The sequence below is a fragment of the Littorina saxatilis genome, linkage group LG2, assembly GCF_037325665.1.
Source record: "Littorina saxatilis isolate snail1 linkage group LG2, US_GU_Lsax_2.0, whole genome shotgun sequence".
Taxonomy (NCBI): Eukaryota; Metazoa; Mollusca; class Gastropoda; order Littorinimorpha; family Littorinidae; genus Littorina; species Littorina saxatilis.
In genome coordinates, this window is record NC_090246.1 from 53,036,360 (window position 1) to 53,055,946 (window position 19,587).

General features: G+C 39.5%; 3 protein-coding genes across 4 annotated transcripts in view; 1 reads left to right on the top strand and 2 right to left on the bottom strand.

Moving 5' to 3' along the window:
• LOC138959240 (bone morphogenetic protein receptor type-1B-like) lies at window positions 1–18,148 on the top strand. The gene is made up of 11 exons (XM_070330642.1): window positions 1–99; window positions 3,425–3,600; window positions 3,868–3,988; window positions 4,457–4,565; window positions 5,477–5,615; window positions 6,634–6,826; window positions 7,331–7,522; window positions 7,972–8,077; window positions 8,536–8,711; window positions 10,198–10,328; window positions 11,487–18,148. The coding sequence occupies exons 1-11, from the start codon at window positions 15–17 to the stop codon at window positions 11,625–11,627; spliced, it is 1,569 nt and encodes a 522-aa protein (XP_070186743.1). The 5' UTR covers window positions 1–14; the 3' UTR covers window positions 11,628–18,148.
• LOC138959231 (Golgi-specific brefeldin A-resistance guanine nucleotide exchange factor 1-like) overlaps window positions 1,911–19,587 on the bottom strand; it is a 273,649-nt gene continuing 255,972 nt past the window's right edge. Inside the window, exon 33 of the mRNA XM_070330626.1 lies at window positions 1,911–2,134. Within this exon, the coding sequence (XP_070186727.1) occupies window positions 2,096–2,134 (39 nt within the window). The 3' untranslated portion in view covers window positions 1,911–2,095. The remainder of the gene's footprint in view (window positions 2,135–19,587) is intronic.
• The window catches only part of LOC138959242 (tryptase-like), a 16,437-nt gene continuing 14,114 nt past the window's right edge, over window positions 17,265–19,587 (bottom strand). For both annotated transcript variants that reach the window (XM_070330645.1, XM_070330644.1), the window contains exon 7: window positions 17,265–19,531. In XM_070330645.1, the coding sequence (XP_070186746.1) occupies window positions 19,355–19,531 (177 nt within the window). In that variant the 3' untranslated portion in view covers window positions 17,265–19,354. The remainder of the gene's footprint in view (window positions 19,532–19,587) is intronic.

Sequence of the window (19,587 nt, forward strand, 5' to 3'; positions counted from 1 at the left end):
TCTTCGCACCAAAGATGGCCGCGATTGAGCTACAAAGAAAGTGCAAAACACTATCAGTTTTAAGTGTTATAGCGATTGTTTTGCAGCTTGTTAAGGAAGGTAAGTACTTTTTCAAAAGAACCTTTCAACTATCAAACTATCAAACAAACAAATTTGTAAAATATCCGTTATCATGCGGTAATTGCTCCACTGTATCTGTACCTAACTGCTAACACTAACAAGACTCAAGAGCTTGCTCCCGTCTCGTCAACTACAGTATTTTGGTTGAGCGAAGTCTTGTCGGTTAAAACCAGCAGACGAAGATGGTTAAACAAGCACCATCCTTGCTTATTGAATCTTTGTGATCGATCATAGTTTGAAAAGATAGGCGCATTGCAATTTTACGGTGGATTTTAAGAACGCGTTTCCCAACACAGACTGCACCCCTGACGATGCCTTTAGTTCACCCCCTGTTTTGTTTTCTTTACCCCTCCAGCGAGGGTCGGGTTTCAGACGTGACAGTGATCAATGCTTTTGCAAACTCTGTGCTGAGCCCTTTGTCCATGTCTTTCTTTTCGTGTTCTTGTCCTTTGGTAACGTGTGTTGTGTTATGGACAAGCTGTTCTACTTCCAGATTGGTTAAACATCGCAATTTAGTAAACATTGCAATTTAGCAGACACTTTTGATAGTGCTTGAAGCATACTGATTCAGGTTAGCATGGACTTGTCATTTACTGGATGCTGTTTTAGTTTACTTTAAGCGTCATCTTTTGTATTTTATGCTGCACACATTTGTCATACATGTGTTAGACAGATTTTAAGTGTGTAACTTGGTATCACACTGTTACTGTTAGTGTGTGTGTTTGAAAAGCAAGTTCACTAACATTGACATGGTTCTTCAGTTTGACTTAGTTTATTAATCAATATTTGGCTTTCTCATATATGAATCAATGATCCTGGGTGTGTCCTCCACAAGAAAGGGAACCACCTGGGGGTGATTCTTGTTAAAGGCCCACTTCGCCTCTCATAAACCATCAGTTTCTCAACTTTCTGGCCACAGACACCGCCAGGCGTTTACATACAGTACAAACATAATTTCTTGTAAACACTTACCGATAGAAAACTACCTAGGTGCCCTCCATAGAGAACGAGAATTTGTCAAAGTATGTATTTTGCATGGACAGATAGGTCTCGATTGGAATTTGGACACCTCATTTTGGCATTAGATCTAACTTTTATTTTAAAAATCTACATAGCAAATTAACAGCTTGTGAGACAAACATTGTTGAAACACGTACAAATTCTTGTACCATCAAGACAAAGCCAGTACAGTAAGAAGTTTTTAACGTTTTAAAGTAGGGAGCCCAGATGTATGTCAAGCGAGGTGGGTGAGTGTGTTGACCGGTGCGACCGTGCGTTTAAGGTGCAATTTTTGAGTCACTTGAGAAAAAGTGACTCTATGTAATCGGTCAGTGTTAGTCTGTCCGGCCGGCCGGCCGGCCGGCCGTCCGGCCGGCCGTCCGGCCGGCCGTCCGTAGACACCACCTTAACGTTGGACTTTTCTCGGAAACTATCAAAGCGATCGGGCTCATATTTTGTTTAGTCGTGACCTCCAATGACCTCTACACTTTAACGATGGTTTCGTTGACCTTTGACCTTTTTCAAGGTCACAGGTCAGCGTCAAAGGAAAAATTAGACATTTTATATCTTTTCTCGGAAACTATCAAAGCGATCGGGCTCATATTTTGTTTAGTCGTGACCTCCAATGACCTCTACACTTTAACGATGGTTTCGTTGACCTTTGACCTTTTTCAAGGTCACAGGTCAGCGTCAAAGGAAAAATTAGACATTTTATATCTTTGACAAAGTTCATCGGATGTGATTGAAACTTTGTAGGATTATTCTTTACATCAAAGTATTTACATCTGTAGCCTTTTACGAACGTTATCAGAAAAACAAGGGAGATAACTAGCCTTTTCTGTTCGGCAACACACAACTTAACGTTGGGCTTTTCTCGGAAACTATAAAAGTGACCGGGCTCAAATTTTATGTGAACGTGACTCATTGTGTTGTGAATAGCAATTTCTTCCTGTCCATCTGATGCCTCATATAATATTCAGAACTGCGAAAGTGACTCGATCGAGCGTTTGCTCTTCTTGTTATTTTATTTGATGATGCGGAAGTAGGCTACCGAAAACGATACAACTTTCCCCTTTTTAAGATACTGGTCGACTGAGAATGGGGATTTTGAACATTTTATCCTGTTTGTTGCTGTGCCTGTGTACATTGAGTATTGCACGCATACAAACGTACTTCCGCCACAGGGCTACTATCACATCAAATGAGCTGCATCTTACCATTGCCAAAGCAGACGACGTTTCCACACACCGCTACAGTTTCTTTGAAGACGCTGTCAGTGCCACTCTGTGTCACATAGTCATTTGTTGTATTTTAGATTAAGAGGTGCACGATAACATGCTTTAGCAAATATAGAGTAGCATTGAAAGCGCAAACGACCCAGTAGATAATGTATGAAAAAAGTGGCTCGGGGTTTGATAAACCATGAGAACTGATGTGACTGACCATTAGGGTTTAACGTCCTCTTAGACCAACTGGTCTACATTGGGACAGGTATTGGTAATACGCTGAAGATATGGTGTGATACTTTGATTCGAACAAGCCCGCTGTGGCTGTCTTCTTCGACACACCAGCAATGGGTTTGTCTCGTCAAAGTATCGAGATACGATCATGATAATCAGAGACGAGAGATGATGCATGCGTGTCTTCGTGTTTTCCAAGCCCTGAGACTTTCGCTGTGAACATGGGATCTTTTTCGTGCGCATGTGTGCACACGGGGGTGTTCGGACACCGAAGAGAGTCTGCACAAATTTGACTCCAAGAAATAAATCTCTCGGCGAACGTGGGGATCGAACCCACGCTGATAGCGACCAATTGGTTACAAAGCCAGAGCGCTACCAACTGAGCTACGTCCCCGCCCCGAACTGATGTGTGGTTTACATTGTCCTAAATAGCAATTCAAGTGATCTGATTCAAGTGTCATTTAATGTTAATTGTTATTGAATGCAATTGCGAGCGTGTCCCATAAGGTTAGTATTGCTGTTTTAGCGAAAGATGTCATCGTTCTGTAAACCTCCTGTGAGGCGGAGTGGGGCTTTAATAATGGGAGTAAAAGAGCTTTAGACTAGAGAACATACATGATCTTAGACATGGACATTGTTTTTTAATCATTTAAGTTTAATGGCTTTAATGCATTTTTCTTTCAATTTGTGTTGCAGTGATTGAGTGTCTCTGATCAATCAGTTATTCAGTGGGACTAGGAGTATAATTACATAGGCAAAAGGCTTTTAGGCCTACAGGCCGTACATGTATATGATAATAATTATGGTCTCAGGTTTTAACTGTTGCCTTTGTTTTGTGTGAACAGGCCACGGAATGGAATGCTACTGCCAACCTTGTCCAGAAACATCATTTAACAACTCCTGCACATTGCAACATGAGAGTAAATGCTTTGCAGCAGTGACTGTTCGGTATTTTGACGATGTCATCTTGGAGGAAAAGACCTTTGGATGCTTACCTCCTGAGGAGAGTTCACTCATGCAGGTAATGCTAAGCCAGAATTCTCATGAATTCAGAATATATACAAATATTTCATATTTTGAATGTGGATACATTGGGTGTTTGTATACATGTATGCGTGTGTGTTTGAATTCTATCATTCTGCCATTCAGTAATTTCACTCTCCTCCACCATGATTCATCTTTACTCTTGAAAGAATGTTGACAAGTAGATTCTCTTTGATTTGATTTGTACGTATGCATGGGCTTGTTGACAGTTTGAATATCATTTTTATTTCCTGTGTCTCATCAGTGCAAAGGAAATATCGTCCCCCATCAAATACCAAAAGCAATAGAGTGTTGCAGCAATGGTGACAGATGTAACCAGTTTCTTAGGCCTGTTTTAATTGAAAGATCAACCACTCGTGCTCCTGGTAAGTAAAAATATAATTTTGGGGTACACATTAGAGTGTTTAAACTAAAATGTTCAAACTTTATGTCACGAATAAACTTTTTGATCCTGCATACTTATGTACAGTTTGAGCTGTGCTTCTTTTTGGTGGCCAGTTTTCTCACATGACTCTTAGTAAGAGTAAAACAATGGCCTTGAAGTTGAAAATGAAGAACTTTGACTGGTATTACTATTTTTACTGTTGAATACTATATGGCTGGTACATCATTGTAAAGAATGAAAAGGAATGTGACCAACAAGAGATATCTGCTTTAACGCACACAAAATATTGCAGAGTATCTGCAGGGGTTTGTTGTGGATTAACAATGGTAATTCTATTAATTTGTATTGGTTGCATTGGATGAATAAAACATACATCTTGCATTTGACTTTGACTGTTTGTTTTAAAAAATTGTATGTACTTATACTTATTTTCAAGTGTTACTTCCAGAGCAAGAAATCCCCAAGAAATATGAGAACATGACGCAGATTGCATTGCTGGTGTCAGTGACAGTGTGTCTTATCATTCTGATCATCACCAGTACCTTTGTGTACCTCAGGTAACTTTTTTTCCTCTCACAAAACTTTGTCCCATTGATGAGAAATTCGGGTCGCTTCCTCTTAGTGGACAGCTAGCAGCAACACTTCCTCTTTTCTTCCTCTGCGTGTGTCTGCTGTTACATTTATTTGTCTTTATCCTCTTGTAAATCAGTATTGGCGTTAACCGGTAATTACCGGTATTTTACCAGTTGAAATGAGAAAATACCGGAACAAAAATGGTAGCCGGTATGACCTACCGGTTAATTTTTGAACTACCGTGGTGTTTTTTGCTGGTAAAAGAACAAATCCAGTTGGACTCTTACTGATTCCAATGACCAGCCTACCGTTTTTTTCTGGACTATTTGCATCATAAAAGTTTGCGTACCGGTTTGGAAAAATACTAGCGCCATCACTGGTAAATGTAAAAAAAAAAACCACACCATATGGGACAGAAAATACTCGAACATAAGTTGTGAATTTTGAGTGAAACTAAAATGAGTTGTCCTCTAATTAAGACTTGTCCTTGTATACCTTTAAACAATTTCTGCTTGTTGAACAGTAGTATATTTTAGTGCTCAACGTGGGAAGATCTTGTATTTTCAAATTTTGCTGAGATTCACACTGAACTGTTTAGTTTTGTAGTGGTTTCATTTCTTAGAAGTTCTTTGTTCTTGTCTGCCAACAGCACTCTTTTGATTAACAGTATTTTTTGTTTCATATTTCCCCTGAAAGATCACAAAGCTTTTACAGGGAGAGGGTCTAATAAACTTTATAAATTTTAAGGGAGCACTTGATCATGCCGTCATACGCTATATATGGCAATGTGGTGAGTTTTGCAATCTGTGGCAATGTGTTCTGCATATTGATTTGCTAGTCCATTATGTACACTCTTGTACAGTGCTTATATTTCTTGTTGTTATGACTGTTCCAGATACAGGAGAAGAGAACTTCAACGCAGGCACTTGCTGGCTGAGGCAGAGAATGAGACGTTCATCTCAGCTCAGGATACACTTAATGATCTTATTGAGCAGTCTCAGAGCTCAGGGTCTGGTTCTGGTCTTCCCCTCTTGGTAAGTCTGCTGAGGTTGCTCTTTCCTTTCATGATTGAAAAACAATCCCCCAGAAAATGGACTCGTTTGGAGGCTCAGAGAAATTGACAAATGCATACAGACACATGCATAGACACAAATCATTTATACACACACACACACAGAGCCTGTATAACCTAGCAAGGGTGACCATGTAAACAGAAACGATTCGTAAAAAACAGACACTGTCAAACCAAACAACTGTCAATGACACTTGCATCCACATCGACATGCATACATCAGCGAAAATAAAAAATTGTCCGTGGCAAAAAAAAGGTAAATTATATGTATACTATTGTCTCTCTATCCATTATTCGCTTACACGAGAACTATCAAAATATTGGTCTAAAATGCTAACATTCGTTTTCCTTCTGGGCGGCTTTGCCCCCCTGATTACCCCAACGGGGCTCTGCACCTGTACCCCACCGGGGCCTAGGTGGCCCCTGGACCTCGGCCTATTTTCAGAGTTTTTTCTATTTTGGAATTCCCATGCCTGATACATGAACACATATCTTTAACTCACCGCAACACGGTGGCCTAGTGGTAAGGCGTCCGCCCAGTGAGCGGGAGGTCGTGGGTTCGAACCCCGGCCGGGTCATACCTAAGACTTTAAAATTGGCAATCTAGTGGCTGCTCCGCCTGGCGTCTGGCATTATGGGGTTAGTGCTAGGGCTGGTTGGTCCTGTGTCAGAATAATGTGACTGGGTGAGACATGAAGCCTGTGCTACGACGTTATATGTCAAAGCAGCACCGCCCTGATATGGCCCTTCGTGGTCGGCTGGGCGTTAAGCAAACAAACAAACAATTATCTTTAACTCAGCACTGTTTGAGACAGATAACATCTTATTTTGTGGTACGGCGGTAGGAGAACTTTGTGAAACCATGTCAGCCACTGCGCTGGGATAATTAGTGTTCTTGCCAATCAGGAAAAACGTTGAATCTGTAACAGTGCACAGCAAGAGAAAAAAACCCACTATCAAATCTTTGATGTTTTTTCCAGGTTCAGAGAACAATCGCCAAGCAGATTCACCTTGTTCGCAGCATTGGCAAAGGACGCTATGGTGAGGTATGGAAAGGGAAATGGCGAGGGGAGAACGTGGCGGTCAAGATTTTCTTCACCACAGAGGAGGCCAGCTGGTTCAGAGAGACCGAGCTCTACCAGACAGTGCTGCTGCGCCATGAAAACATTCTTGGTAAGAGACAAATGGTGGCCATCTTCAATCAATCGCTGTTTAAATCATGGTAATCGTGAGGCATGACGTGGCAAGCATTTTATTTCCACTGGTTGGCTGATGCTGAAGCAATTAGAATGTGTTGATATTTGGCACAAACTATATCAGTTTTTGTATGTCTGGTCGCCAGAACTTCTTGTGAATATATATGAACAACAGAAACGCAGTGCGTTCTGGATTCAGTCGGAGTGCCAAGGGGCGAATCTTTGCTGAATTTTTGTGTTTGTTTCTTGAGTGGCTCAGAAGATTTTGTTAGGTGGGTATGTATCAGTGTGCATTCTCAACTGTTTACTTTATAGCATGGTTTTACAAAAACATGAACTGTAGCTTTGAGTCAGTCTGCTGTAAGTGTTTTGCCCAGAAATGTTTAGGTCTGTGGTTGAAAGCTTGTACCAGAATGTAGATATTGGTGAGCTGATCAGTAGCAGATGGGTTGATGTTGACTGGGTCGGGTTGTCTTTTCAGGGTTCATCGCTGCGGATATCAAGGGCACAGGATCATGGACTCAGCTGTTCCTCATCACGGACCACCACGAGTATGGGTCGCTGCATGACTACCTCCAGTCCAGAGTGCTGACCATGACAGAAATGCTAATGCTCACTCACTCGGCCATCTGCGGACTGGCTCACCTGCACATCGAAATCTTTGGAACTAGAGGTCAGTTTCTGCTTCGTCAGGTTTTTTTTCTGTCTGTCAGTCTTTCTCAGTCTCCGTTTGTCCTCAAAGCAAAACGGTTGCAGCTTTATCTGTGCAATATTTCGCATGTGTTGCTGCAAGTGTACTTTGTTCAGACATGTTCCAAATATATGTATGTTTGTGTGAGATTCTGTATGTTTCATAATTTTCTGAATGCTCAACCGATCTTGAACGTCAAAGCAATGCTAATACAGTCGAACCTGTCTAAAGAGACCATCCAAGGGACTGAGCAAAAGAGGTCTCTTTAGACAGGTGGTCTCTTTAGACAGTTGATTTATATAGTCGTAAAAACCCTTGGGGATACTTTGGGGTGGTGTCCTTAGACAGGTGGTCTCCTTAGACAGGTGGTCTTAAGGGAAGGTTCGACTGTAAATCTAACAAATTATATATGCCTTATTTGCATGTTCCAGGAAAGCCAGCCATCGCTCACAGGGACATCAAGTCCAAGAACATCCTGGTGAAGAAGAATGGCACCTGTTGTATAGCTGACCTGGGTCTAGCCGTCAGGTACATCAGGTGAGTGTCTTAGCCTAGACAACTGTCATAAGTGTGTTGCGCTTAAAGTAAGTGTCCTAGCGTGGACAACCGTCATAGGTCACATTGACATATTGCTTTTGTGTGTGTGTGATGAAAACCATAGCACCTTAGTTTCTCTTGGGAATGTTTTTGTCTGTCTTTGAAGGTTGGTGTACAAGGTTATATGAAGGAATTTTGTTGAACTTTGAATCATGATGTTTTGGGATATATTTGTAAAGCAGGCTTTCTTTAAAGATTGTATATTTGGGGGGGGGGGGGGGGGGGGGGTGAGGAAGGATTTAAAGAAAGAAGATTTTGGAATTAAAAAGATAGTTGGATTAGATTTGTCAGGCTTATTTCAATGTCCATTATGGAAAGCCAAATGGTTGTTTCTCCTCGTTTCCTTCTTGAAGATGGATGTTTTTCAAATGGTTGTACTGAGTTAGCTCTGCCCACAGCGAGTCCAATGAGGTGGATGTGGCCCCGAACCCCCGGCAAGGAACCAAGCGCTACATGGCGCCGGAGGTCTTAGAGATGCTCCTCAACGTCAACAACTTTGACTCCTTCAAGCAGGCAGATATGTACGCCTATGGCCTGGTCATGTGGGAAATCGCGCATTGCTGTACTGTGGCTGGTAAGGAGGATGTTGGAGTAGATTTGTTTGGCAGAGAGGTGGTGTTATGGCTGAAAAATTTCACCGTTTCTTTGAGATAAGGGTAACAGAGCACAGATGACGATTATGACATTGAGTGCAAATTGACTAGTCGGTTGTCTGAATTTATTACCAATTTTGTGTGTGTGTGTGTGTGTGTGAATTTTTGACTTTTGGTATTTATACAATTAAACTATAACACACAAAAAAAGAAGAAAAAGAAATCAACAATGAGATTTGCTAAATTGTTAGGTTCCAAATTGCACTTTTTCTTTTCTTATTATGTTACTTGTTTTTCATATAGTCAGGTACCGTATTTGACGGACTACAAGCCGCGACTTTATAAAAAAAAAATCGCATTGCGGCTTATAAAAAGATTAAAACCGTCCAAGACGGGCAGCCCCGTCAGACACTATTCATCTAATGGAAGTCGCAGCGGATTTTCATTTCGCTCGATTAGCGATTACCGGTACTTTATTAGCTCTCTACTCAAGACTCGGCGCTTTTCTCTTTCTTTCGCGAATCTTCATTTGTCAACAAGTCGTCGTGACAAGATGGCGTACAGAGAAACACCGGATGTATCAGGATCTCGCATGTGCGAGATTTCGTTTTTTTGTGTCTCGCGATAGTTGGAGGAACGAGAGCCGCCATGTTGTGTTTTCGTCTGCTCGAAATGTGCGCAAAAGTCGTAAATCATCCCAAAAAAAAGCTTCTTCCGGGCGGGACTACATGTGTGTTGGTTACAAATTGTGTGTGTGATATTTTTCTTCAAACTTTTTCACTTTTCTTCTTTGTTTCACTTGTTTATTCTCGGAGCCGAATTTGCCAAATACCGTACTTTCGTTTGCCTGGTTGTTTTGATTGATTGACACGATCTGATTGTATTTTTTTCGACGGCGGCTAATATAGTGACGCGGCCTATACGTGGCTCGTCCCCATTTTTTAAAAAAAAAGTCGGGGGTGCGGCTTATAAAACAGTGTGTCTTGTAATCCGTCAAATACGGTACTGCTTTTCCCATGTTTGTAAATCCTTAGGTCCATGGGTGCAACTCTGCCGGCTACACGCCGGCAGCCGGTTTTTGGTTTCATCGGCTGCTGATGTTTTTGTTCCAGGAGAGGGGTTTTTTTGGCATTTTAAATACTAAAAAAGCTGGACCCCAACTTTTGCCGGTTTTTGGAATTTTCCAGGTTGCACCCATGTAGGTCTGGTGCAACAAATGTAATGCTGAGCAATAAATAACAACACAACAGCGAGTCCTGCTTCCAAACTTTCACATGTTATAATTTCGTAAGAACCGATCAGCTTAGGAGGACAAACCTCACTTATTTTTCCAGCCTTACCTTGAAGATTTGGCATTCTTCTAATTCTATATAATAGGCCCATGTTTTCTCTTGAGAAGTCGTTAACTACTGATCACCTGCCAGGTTAGGGATTTGTCTCATGAAGTTAATTTATTACCATCCTCAGGTGTGACAGAGGAGTACCAGGTACCCTTCTACAACTGTCTGCCACACGACCCCAGCTTTGAGGATGTGAGAAAGGTGGTGTCTGTCGACAGGGTTCGACCCGACATTCCCCTCCACTGGCTTGAAGACCAGGTGAGGAACATTAACAGCATGCTGCTGGGCTGGTGTGGAAGAGAAATAAATATTACCTGTCTTTAGATGACAAAGTTTGGTGTTGCTTCACTCAGCACAGTTATCCTCACTAGAGTCTAAAATGTCAAATAGGTCATACGATTGAGTCTAGAATGCTAAATGCGTTATGAGATTGAGTCTAGAATGCTGAATGTGTCATACGATTGAGTCTAGAATGCTGAATGTGTCATACAATTGAGTCTAGAATGCTGAATGCATTATGAGATTGAGTCTTTAATGCTGAATGTGTCATAAGATTGAGTCTAGAATGCTGAATGTGTCATAAGATTGAGTCTAGAATGCTGAATGCGTTATGAGATTGAGTCTAGAATGCTGAATGTGTCATACTATTGAGTCTAGAATTCTGAATGTGTCATACTATTGAGTCTAGAATGCTGAATGTGTCATACTATTGAGTCTAGAATGCTGAATGTGTCATACGATTGAGTCTAGAATGCTGAATGTGTCATACGATTGAGTCTAGAATGCTGAATGTGTCATACGATTGAGTCTAGAATGCTGAATGTGTCATACGATTGAGTCTAGAATGCTGAATGTGTCATAAGATTGAGTCTAGAATGCTGAATGCGTTATGAGATTGAGTCTAGAATGCTGAATGTGTCATAATTTTGAGTCAAGAATGCTGAATAGGTCAAAAGATTGATTCTAGAATGCTCAATATGCAATAAGATTGAGTCTAAAATGCTGAATAGGTCATGAGATTGAGTCAAGAATGCTGAATATGCAAGAGGATTGAGTCTAGAAAGTAGAATGCTGGATAGGTCATATAATTGAATCTAGAAGGCTGAATAGGTCATGAGATAAGAATGCTGAATGTGTCATATAATAGAATCCAGAATGGTGAATATGTTATGAGATTGAGTGTTGAATGCTGAATAGGTCATACAATGGAGACTATCTGTTGTATGACCCAATTTGTGTGATCTGTTTGAGTTTCTTTCGCTTTGCCAGTTTGTGTAATTTTAACGTGTGTTTCAACAGCCATGCTGTGTTGTGTTTTGCAGGTGATGAAGATTGTGGTCAAAGTGATGGCTGAGTGGTGTGATAGTTGTACTTTTAACGTGTGTTTCAACAGCCATGCTGTGTTGTGTTTTGCAGGTGATGAAAGTTGTGGTCAAAGTGATGGCTGAGTGTTGGAGCGGGAACCCAGCAGCACGTCTGACGGCACTGCGTGTCAAGAAAACCCTGGGCAGGCTGGTCGAGGTCAACGCTTCACTGACTCATACTGTCAAGTCATGAAAATTCTCGGGTCGTGTGCACAGACGCTTCTAGGGCGCGGAGCAAGAGTGAGGTGCTGTGCAACTAAACTTATGTTACAGAATCACTTTTAGCTGACTGAACCAGTACCCTAATTTGATCCCGAAAATGGCATCAGCTCGTGAGATGTGAGATTTTGTAGATGTTCACAGCAGCTATGGAGGGTATGGGTGCCGTGTGTGAGTTCTTGTCTTCCCTGTCTGTGCTGGGTCTGAAGCACCAGTGTTGCAGCATCTTGGGTCTGTTGGTGTGGCTGGCAGAGGATTCGCAATCTTCCCCATGCTTCCAAGCACTGGTTGAGACAACACTGTGCTGCGGCTGTGGTTCTGTGACAGTTTGCAGCCACCTTCTCATGTTCTCTGCGGAGAACTAGGCCAACATTGCTTCTCCTGTTCTGTATAGAGAACGGGGTCAACGGCAGACATCAGTTAACGTCTGCATGTGCAACTCACTCCGTTCAGGCCCATTGTTAAAAACAAAACAAAAACAAGAGACGAGAGGATGGAAGCACTCCAGTATTTTACCCATAGAAGGACAGAACAAAATTATGTAGAGTCTTGAGCTATATGGCACAAAAAAGCAACAACAACTACAGCTGCTGAACGTTATTATTTCTTGCTGCACAAGCTGCAGAAAGTGTTTTTGGGCAATTGAACAAACATACCCTCCTTCTTTTGAAGCATTTTTAGATTGTTTATATCGTTTCGTTTTATATCTGTGTTCCGTTTTACTCTTTTTATCCTGGATGAGGTGTTCGTTCTTCCACAACAAAACTGCTGAGTTGTTATTTAGGGTGGGTGGGTGAAGGAGATGGAAGAATTTTATTCCAGTTATTGATTATGCAATTTTGTTTCAGTGATTGTAAATAGAAGTGCTTTGATTTTTGATAACATGCAATTTTTGGTGTTTTAAACTTCCAGTTGTATTTCTGATTTGAAGCAACACTGTCATAAACTGGAACAAAAAAAATGGCAATAACCACATTATATTTGTTTTCGCACACTGAAAGTTCTTCCACAAAGTTCAATTCATTTTACCTGGGTGGTTGTAAATGCACAAACTGTTTCAGCAGCTCCTTCTTTTAAGACCTTTTTACAAAACAAGATCAGAATTTGTTTTGCTCTCTGAAACACAATTTGAAATGAAAAAAAAAAAAAAGGAAACCACTAACCCCACCACATACTTCTTACCAAGCATTTACCATGAACGCATGGATAATTTGACTGGGATGAAATTTCAGAATGTTAAAAAGGTATATCTTAAAAAAGATCCAGAGAAGCAACTAATGCCACACTCATGTACTTTACATGGTATGAATCCAGCTCGAAGAGGCCAGGTGCTTTTGCACATTCTACTTAAAGTTGAACCAGTGAAGAGGAGCTGTGCTCTTCTGTAGTATTTTACTTAAGAGAGAGCTTGAGGCCAGATGATTGTAATGCCGTATTTAGGTTGGCACCTCTTCTACTGTTTTATTGTTGAATTTTACATCCAATGTCTGCAAACCACCGATTTCTTAAATTATGCTGCATCAGATTGTGTACAAGTTTGAACAAGGCTGCTAATACCTCTTTGTACTTACTAAAATATATATATATATAACTGTTTCCCTCCCTTACCATGTGACTGTTTGCAAGCATAGACAGTGTGTACAAACTGTTTTTGTCAGAGATCTGGACTGTACATATTTTGTCATAGCATTCATTGTTTGTTGTTGTTGTTGTACCCTCATTTTTGTTTCGGTATGTTTTGTGACTTGTATTATTGTATAATCATCAACATTATGGCATTGTGTCTGGTTTGTCTTCTTTATTTATGGTTGCACCTGGCATTATTTTCACGTTCGATTTTAAGGAAAGTAAATGGTATTTGAACTGTTAGTTTGATGAAGTATCTCGCACATCATCTGTGACTATCAATCATCATCATCATCATGAGTATTGTCACTTAAGTCAGCAACTTTAGTGCCAGTTGTATTTTGATCAGCCATGATCATTGTAATTGTTGAAATTCACTTTGACATGCATCACTTTCCCTCATTGTAAATGTAATCATCATGTAAATCTCATAAAACTGTGAAATGTCTTGATATGAAGGTGTTTTTTTATTGGTTGGATGGTATTTTTAGTTGATGAATGCTTTTTAAAACATTTCTTCCATTGCCAAACTGTATGAAATCATAAAATGATTGTTTCTTGAGTAATAATTATCCACAGTACTTCCAGCTGGGACGAGTATGATCAAAGCTGTCTTGCAAAGTTTAGTACTGTTGCTATTGCACACTGAATGAAAAAAGTTGCTTCATTTTGTCACGTCAGATAACTCCATCCATGTTTCTGTTCATTGCTTGCAATATTTTTTTAACTCTGGTTTGAGTCAGATTTGACTTGCTTCCATACTTATAGCCTCCATACTGCCCACCCACCTCTGTGCGCTGTGAGCCTTTGTATTTGTGAATTTGTGACTAAAACAGTTTTTCGTGCTGTATTTATGCCTACTCCTCAACCAAGGTTGACATGATCAGAAACTAGCCAGGAGACTATGCATGACAGTAGTAAACCCCATACCCTCAGTAGCTGCATATCTCGACCTCAGAGGCAATGCTTCTGTTGCAAAAAGAAAGCAGGTATGACATTTTTTCCCACCAGTGTGCGGCTTTCCAGCATTTTCAAAGCTCCAGGGATCATTCCTGAGATGCCCAGATTGCACGATTCAAATTACTACAAAATAATGTATGCTGTCTTCAGAGAAGCTAAGAGTTAGTAGAGAAGTAAGGCTAACTCGTAGTCACTGCTTCTCACTATACTGGAGTAAATTTGGTGCTGTATTTGCACTGCCAGGGTGAATGTCCCTTTCGTTTAAAAATGAGCATGCAATGGATAAAGGTCATATTGAATAGTTGTCACTAGTTGCTGTTTAAGCTGTCAGGGCGAAAGAATCGGGGCACAAACTCGCCACAATGAGTTTTACCGAGAAAAAGTTGCGAAAAGGAGTAATTTAATGAATTTATGAATAACAAAAGATGATCAAGTATTGCTTTGAATGTGTGAGACTGCTGAAACTAGTCCAGTCCATAAAGATCAAATTTTTCATATCCACTGTGATTCATTTTGAAAGATTTGGCACCTGCATTGATTGATTTTTTTCAGACAAATACTGATGCATGTTCTCTATTTTTGTATAGACTGGCATTTTGCTGTCTTCTGTCATTAGCAAATACACCACAAACTATTTTTTATCACATGACAGGAATATATTTCTAGGACTTCTTATGAAAAAATATATACTCTAGTGCCATGGATAATTTCCTGCCATAAGTAGAATATGGATGATCTAACCTAAGCAACAGACGTAGGTTTCTCATGCTGCTGTGAAACGTTTTAAAACATTCTTTAGTTTAATGTAAAGCAAAAATAACTGGGAACATATTTTTTCATTAAATGCTGCCGACACAAGAGGTGAAATCAAAATATGTTTGTAGTTCAACTATGTGGTGCTTCTTGACTTCTCATTTTAATAACAGTTGATGCTTGCAGTAGCTAGTTTGAGCCATAGTCTGCTTTCAGCTGTGCACTACATTTACTTGATCATTTGAAAAAACGTTATTCTGCTTTTGTATTTAAAACTGTTCAAAACAGCATTTTGGAATATTGCAGTATCTCTTCTTCAGTTTATGTTTTGCAGAAGCAGGTGCTCTCGTATTGAAGATGAACAATCTATTTGCATCATGTAAGAACTATATTATGCTTACAAAAACCCTTTACTTTTTCTAAGCGGCAAAATCTCCAACCCTACCCCTCATAGGCTTCTGGCCATTTTGTCTTTGAGTTGATAGTGCTGTGTTGTGTTTTCTCTCTGCATATTTCCTTGTAGATTTGGCAAATACTGTGTATACGGGTACACTGCTGATTATTTCATGTTTTAGTTATACATTTTTTTCCTTGATTTTTTAATGTAAGTTTAGACTTTGCTACATATTCAGAATGATTCAGAAATAATACACAGAAACCCAAAAGATGCATAGGATTACTTCTGAATACCTGTCCCTAATCCTACACATACATGTGCTCATCAACGCAGAGGAAAGCTTCTAGGAAAGCTTACCTAGGTTGTACCTGGGAAACAGGACCTGATACTTATTCTCACAGTACTGCCAAATGATTGTAAAATCATTGGAAAAAGTAATAGGGCATATCTGATAAGGAAACTTGATGGGAAATAAAGTTAAAACGAGGTCAGTCATGTTGTAATCACAAATAACAAAGGATGTGTTAACAATGAAAGACAACGCAAGAGTTTTTCAGAAACAATATTCTAGCACAGTTGAGAATAAGACGCATTAAATGGACGAAGACAAAGTTCTAGTACAGATGAGAACAAGACGAATTAAATTGATCAAGAAAAACTTCTTGTACAGTTTAGAATTAGATGCATGAAATGGATAGACAAAATTCTTCCACAGTTGGGAGGGAATACACTGTAATAAGTACAGTATTACATAAAATAAGGCACTCGCATGCTCGAAGAAGGATTTTTGTTGTAACTGCATCTCCTTCTCCATTTTTTAAAGGCAGTATCATAAACACAAGAGATAGTCCAGAAAACAAGATAGCAAGTACATTTAGTTCAATGAATAAACATTGAAGAGCAAACATTTTTCTCAGACTCAGAGCCCTTCCCTTTATTTGATTATTATGCCAGTTAGCTAGAACTGTGGAAAAAGTCAACTTCCTAACACTCCTTTCCCAGTTTGTGCTGTAAATATTTTTTGTCTGATGATTTGACCACAGATTAAAAACTAATGCATATTGTAGCTATTGTGTTTTTAAGATTTGAAGCATTTGAACTATGTCAAGCATGGCATTCATCACTTGCAAATGAACTGGTCTGAAGCATTTGATTTTACTTTAAAGCATTTGTTTTATGTTGGCATCTGTTGTTTACACATATTATCACTTGTCTTGTCTCAGCATTTGCAGTGTGTGCTGTTTTTATGTATACATCATGAATATTTGTTGTGATATTATTCTAGCTTGATTTAATGTCATCGGTGACATACACGAGTTGTATGTGAACCGCACTTTTGGGTGCAACTTTCGCAGTGTGAATTCCATTACATTGTCATCGCTCAGATTCTCATGCAGTTGAGATGTTATCATTATCACACATTCTGGTATATCCATACTCACAAAACACACAAAAACACAAAAACGTGTATTACCCCCCGCGGGTTAGGGGGGAGTCCCATATTGGTTGGGACGATAAAGAATTTACCCGATGCTCCCCAGCATGTCGTAAGAGGCGACTAACGGATTTTGTTTCTCCTTTTACCCTTGTTAAGTGTTTCTTGTATAGAATATAGTCAATTTTTGTAAAGATTTTAGTCAAGCAGTATGTAAGAAATGTTAAGTCCTTTGTACTGGAAACTTGCATTCTCCCAGTAAGGTAATATATTGTACTATGTTGCAAGCCCATGGAGCAAATTTTTGATTAGTGCTTTTGTGAACAAGAAACAATTGACAAGTGGCTCTATCCCATCTCCCCCCTTCCCCCGTCGCGATATAACCTTCGTGGTTGAAAACGACGGTAAACACCAAATAAAGAAAGAAAGAAACACGTGTATTGGCCAGTGAAGACTGAAAATTTACTAAACATTGTAAAATGTACATTGATAGTATTTTGCTGTATATTTTCTTAAATGTGTATATCCATTTATATACTAACATGTATGGAAAAGAGGGCTAAAGAAAGAATGGGGGGGTAGGTATCGTAAGTTGCAATATGGAGAACTCATGATCATATTTCGCTGCAGAATGGATACATTTTGTTTAAAAACTTAAATTTCTGTACAGTTTGAAAGCAGTATAAACGCTCAGTCTGTCTGCATGCAAACACTGTTCAGGGGTTGACTGCTGAGATTTTATGGGTGCAAAACAAAATCAACTAGCTGGTGTAAACCTTTTCACAAAAAAAGAAAACAAAAGCATGTGTCATTTCATTATTTCATGTTTTTTCTTTGATAAATGACTCGCCCTTGAACAGAAAACACACACATTTATGGTTGAAAGAAGCGTATATTTCTGCTTGTGCTGATGTGTTGTTTCTTTCACTCTAATTTTACACAGTCGATACAAGACTTGAGCTACAGATTAATCGGATTTAAAGGTAAAGATTATTTGCTGATAAAACTACAAGTTACTTCCAACAATTTTGTGTGTGGCTAATATAACAAGAAAATAAAGACTATTACAGTATTGTGAAAGCCTATGAGAAAGGTTTGAGAAAGTGTAATATGCCAAAACGGAATACAATTTATGTTTATTTTCTTTAATTTGACTGCAGTACATGTATAAAAAAAATTTGGTTTGAAAGAAAGGCTAAGAAATATTTTATGGCATTAGTTTCAATGATGATGAACTGATTACATTACATTTTATGCATCGTTTCATTATCACATTCTATTAAAATTCATGAAATGGTTACAAATAAACAAATGTATTTTACAATGCTGTCTTAGTGTGTTATGTCATAACTGTCTCTTTCTCAATTCGGTGTATCAATTCTTATATGAAACCGTGACAACTAATTTAAATCCAAACATCTCTTCCTATTTATGTAATCTGAAAACTGCCTCTTGAATGACTTGATTTCATGTACATCAGCACCTGTAATGTAAAACCCTCTGATGAGAAGACAACCTACAAATCGATGTCAACGTGGAATTTTGGCGTAACTTGATTGTTGACGATTTTGAGTTTTAGACTAAGTAAATCATTCTCCATGAAAAATATTCTCTTAAATACAATTTGACGATGCATGAGTTAACATTCTTTTATCTTTCTTCCCATACCAGGAACGAATATAAACACTATTTCATAATAAAAAGAATCAGTTTTGCCCTCTCCTGAAAAGCAGTTTACGAGTTACGCCAAAAGTCCACGACGGCATGAACATAAAGGGTATCTGATAGTGTCCCTTGCCAACTTATTGTCAACATAGCGTAGCATCTGGTCTCACACTTGTGCTAAAATTAGTCCTTCCGGGTAAAACTGTTGATCAACTTCAACCATGTGTCAAAAGGTTGAATATGCGTTATACTTCTCTCTTGATTGTCTCCCCTACTGAAGCACGTGGATTGACGTGTGATTTGAGCGAATTGGTCATAGATGCTAACTTATAAAGCTATCCTGAAAGGGCACCTGCACTGTTGGAACATGCTGAGGCAATTTCTCAAGAATATTCACTCATGTCATGTACTCCTTTATTTATATAAGCTAAGTTCTGCTCCTTTCCAAACCTTTGAAAAAGGGTTCTTTCATCACTGTGAAAACTGAACGTTAGTGTCACAAATTTCACCGCTTTGTTCTAATTGTGCTTATGTCCTCTGAACCTGACATTCTGATAATGAAATGAAGTAAAATTCCTGTGCTTACACACAGCAACCGATTTGCTTTAGCTGCACCGATGGGGCATGTATCTATATCTCAGAGTAAATGACCTTTAAAAAGTTTTCTTGAATTGAGCCATTTCCCTCAAATCTTATACTGTAATGATTTAGCGAGTGAGGAAGACTCATGAGCGTAGCATGCTTGTTTATCTCCCTTTGCAATAGTGCAGGATGGTTTTACCATCTCTACTGTTTTTGCGACAAAACAGTCAGTTCTTGTGGTTATATTCATATTTTAGAATCTCATTTCTGGGATGACAAACCCTCAAACTTTGTTATCCTCATCATTCATGATGACATCATAGATCCAGTCAAAATAGGAGGACACACGCGTGTAGACACCGGGGTAGCGAGGCACAGCACACCCGAAACCCACGGAGACCACTCCGGTTAACACGGGCTGGTCGTTGGTGTAACAGAGGAGGGGTCCACCCGAGTCACCCTGCAGCACAGAATAGTGTTGCGTTCATGATTCATTATTTACATGTACAATGCAAT

Coding starts and splice junctions, on each gene's coding strand:
- LOC138959240 (XM_070330642.1), top strand. CDS start 15: ATGGCCGCGATTGAGCTACAAAGAAAGTGCAAAACACTATCAGTTTTA. Junction 3,989..4,456: donor ATCAACCACTCGTGCTCCTG/GTAAGTAAAAAT, acceptor TGTTACTTCCAG/AGCAAGAAATCCCCAAGAAA. Junction 10,329..11,486: donor TCCACTGGCTTGAAGACCAG/GTGAGGAACATT, acceptor TGTGTTTTGCAG/GTGATGAAAGTTGTGGTCAA.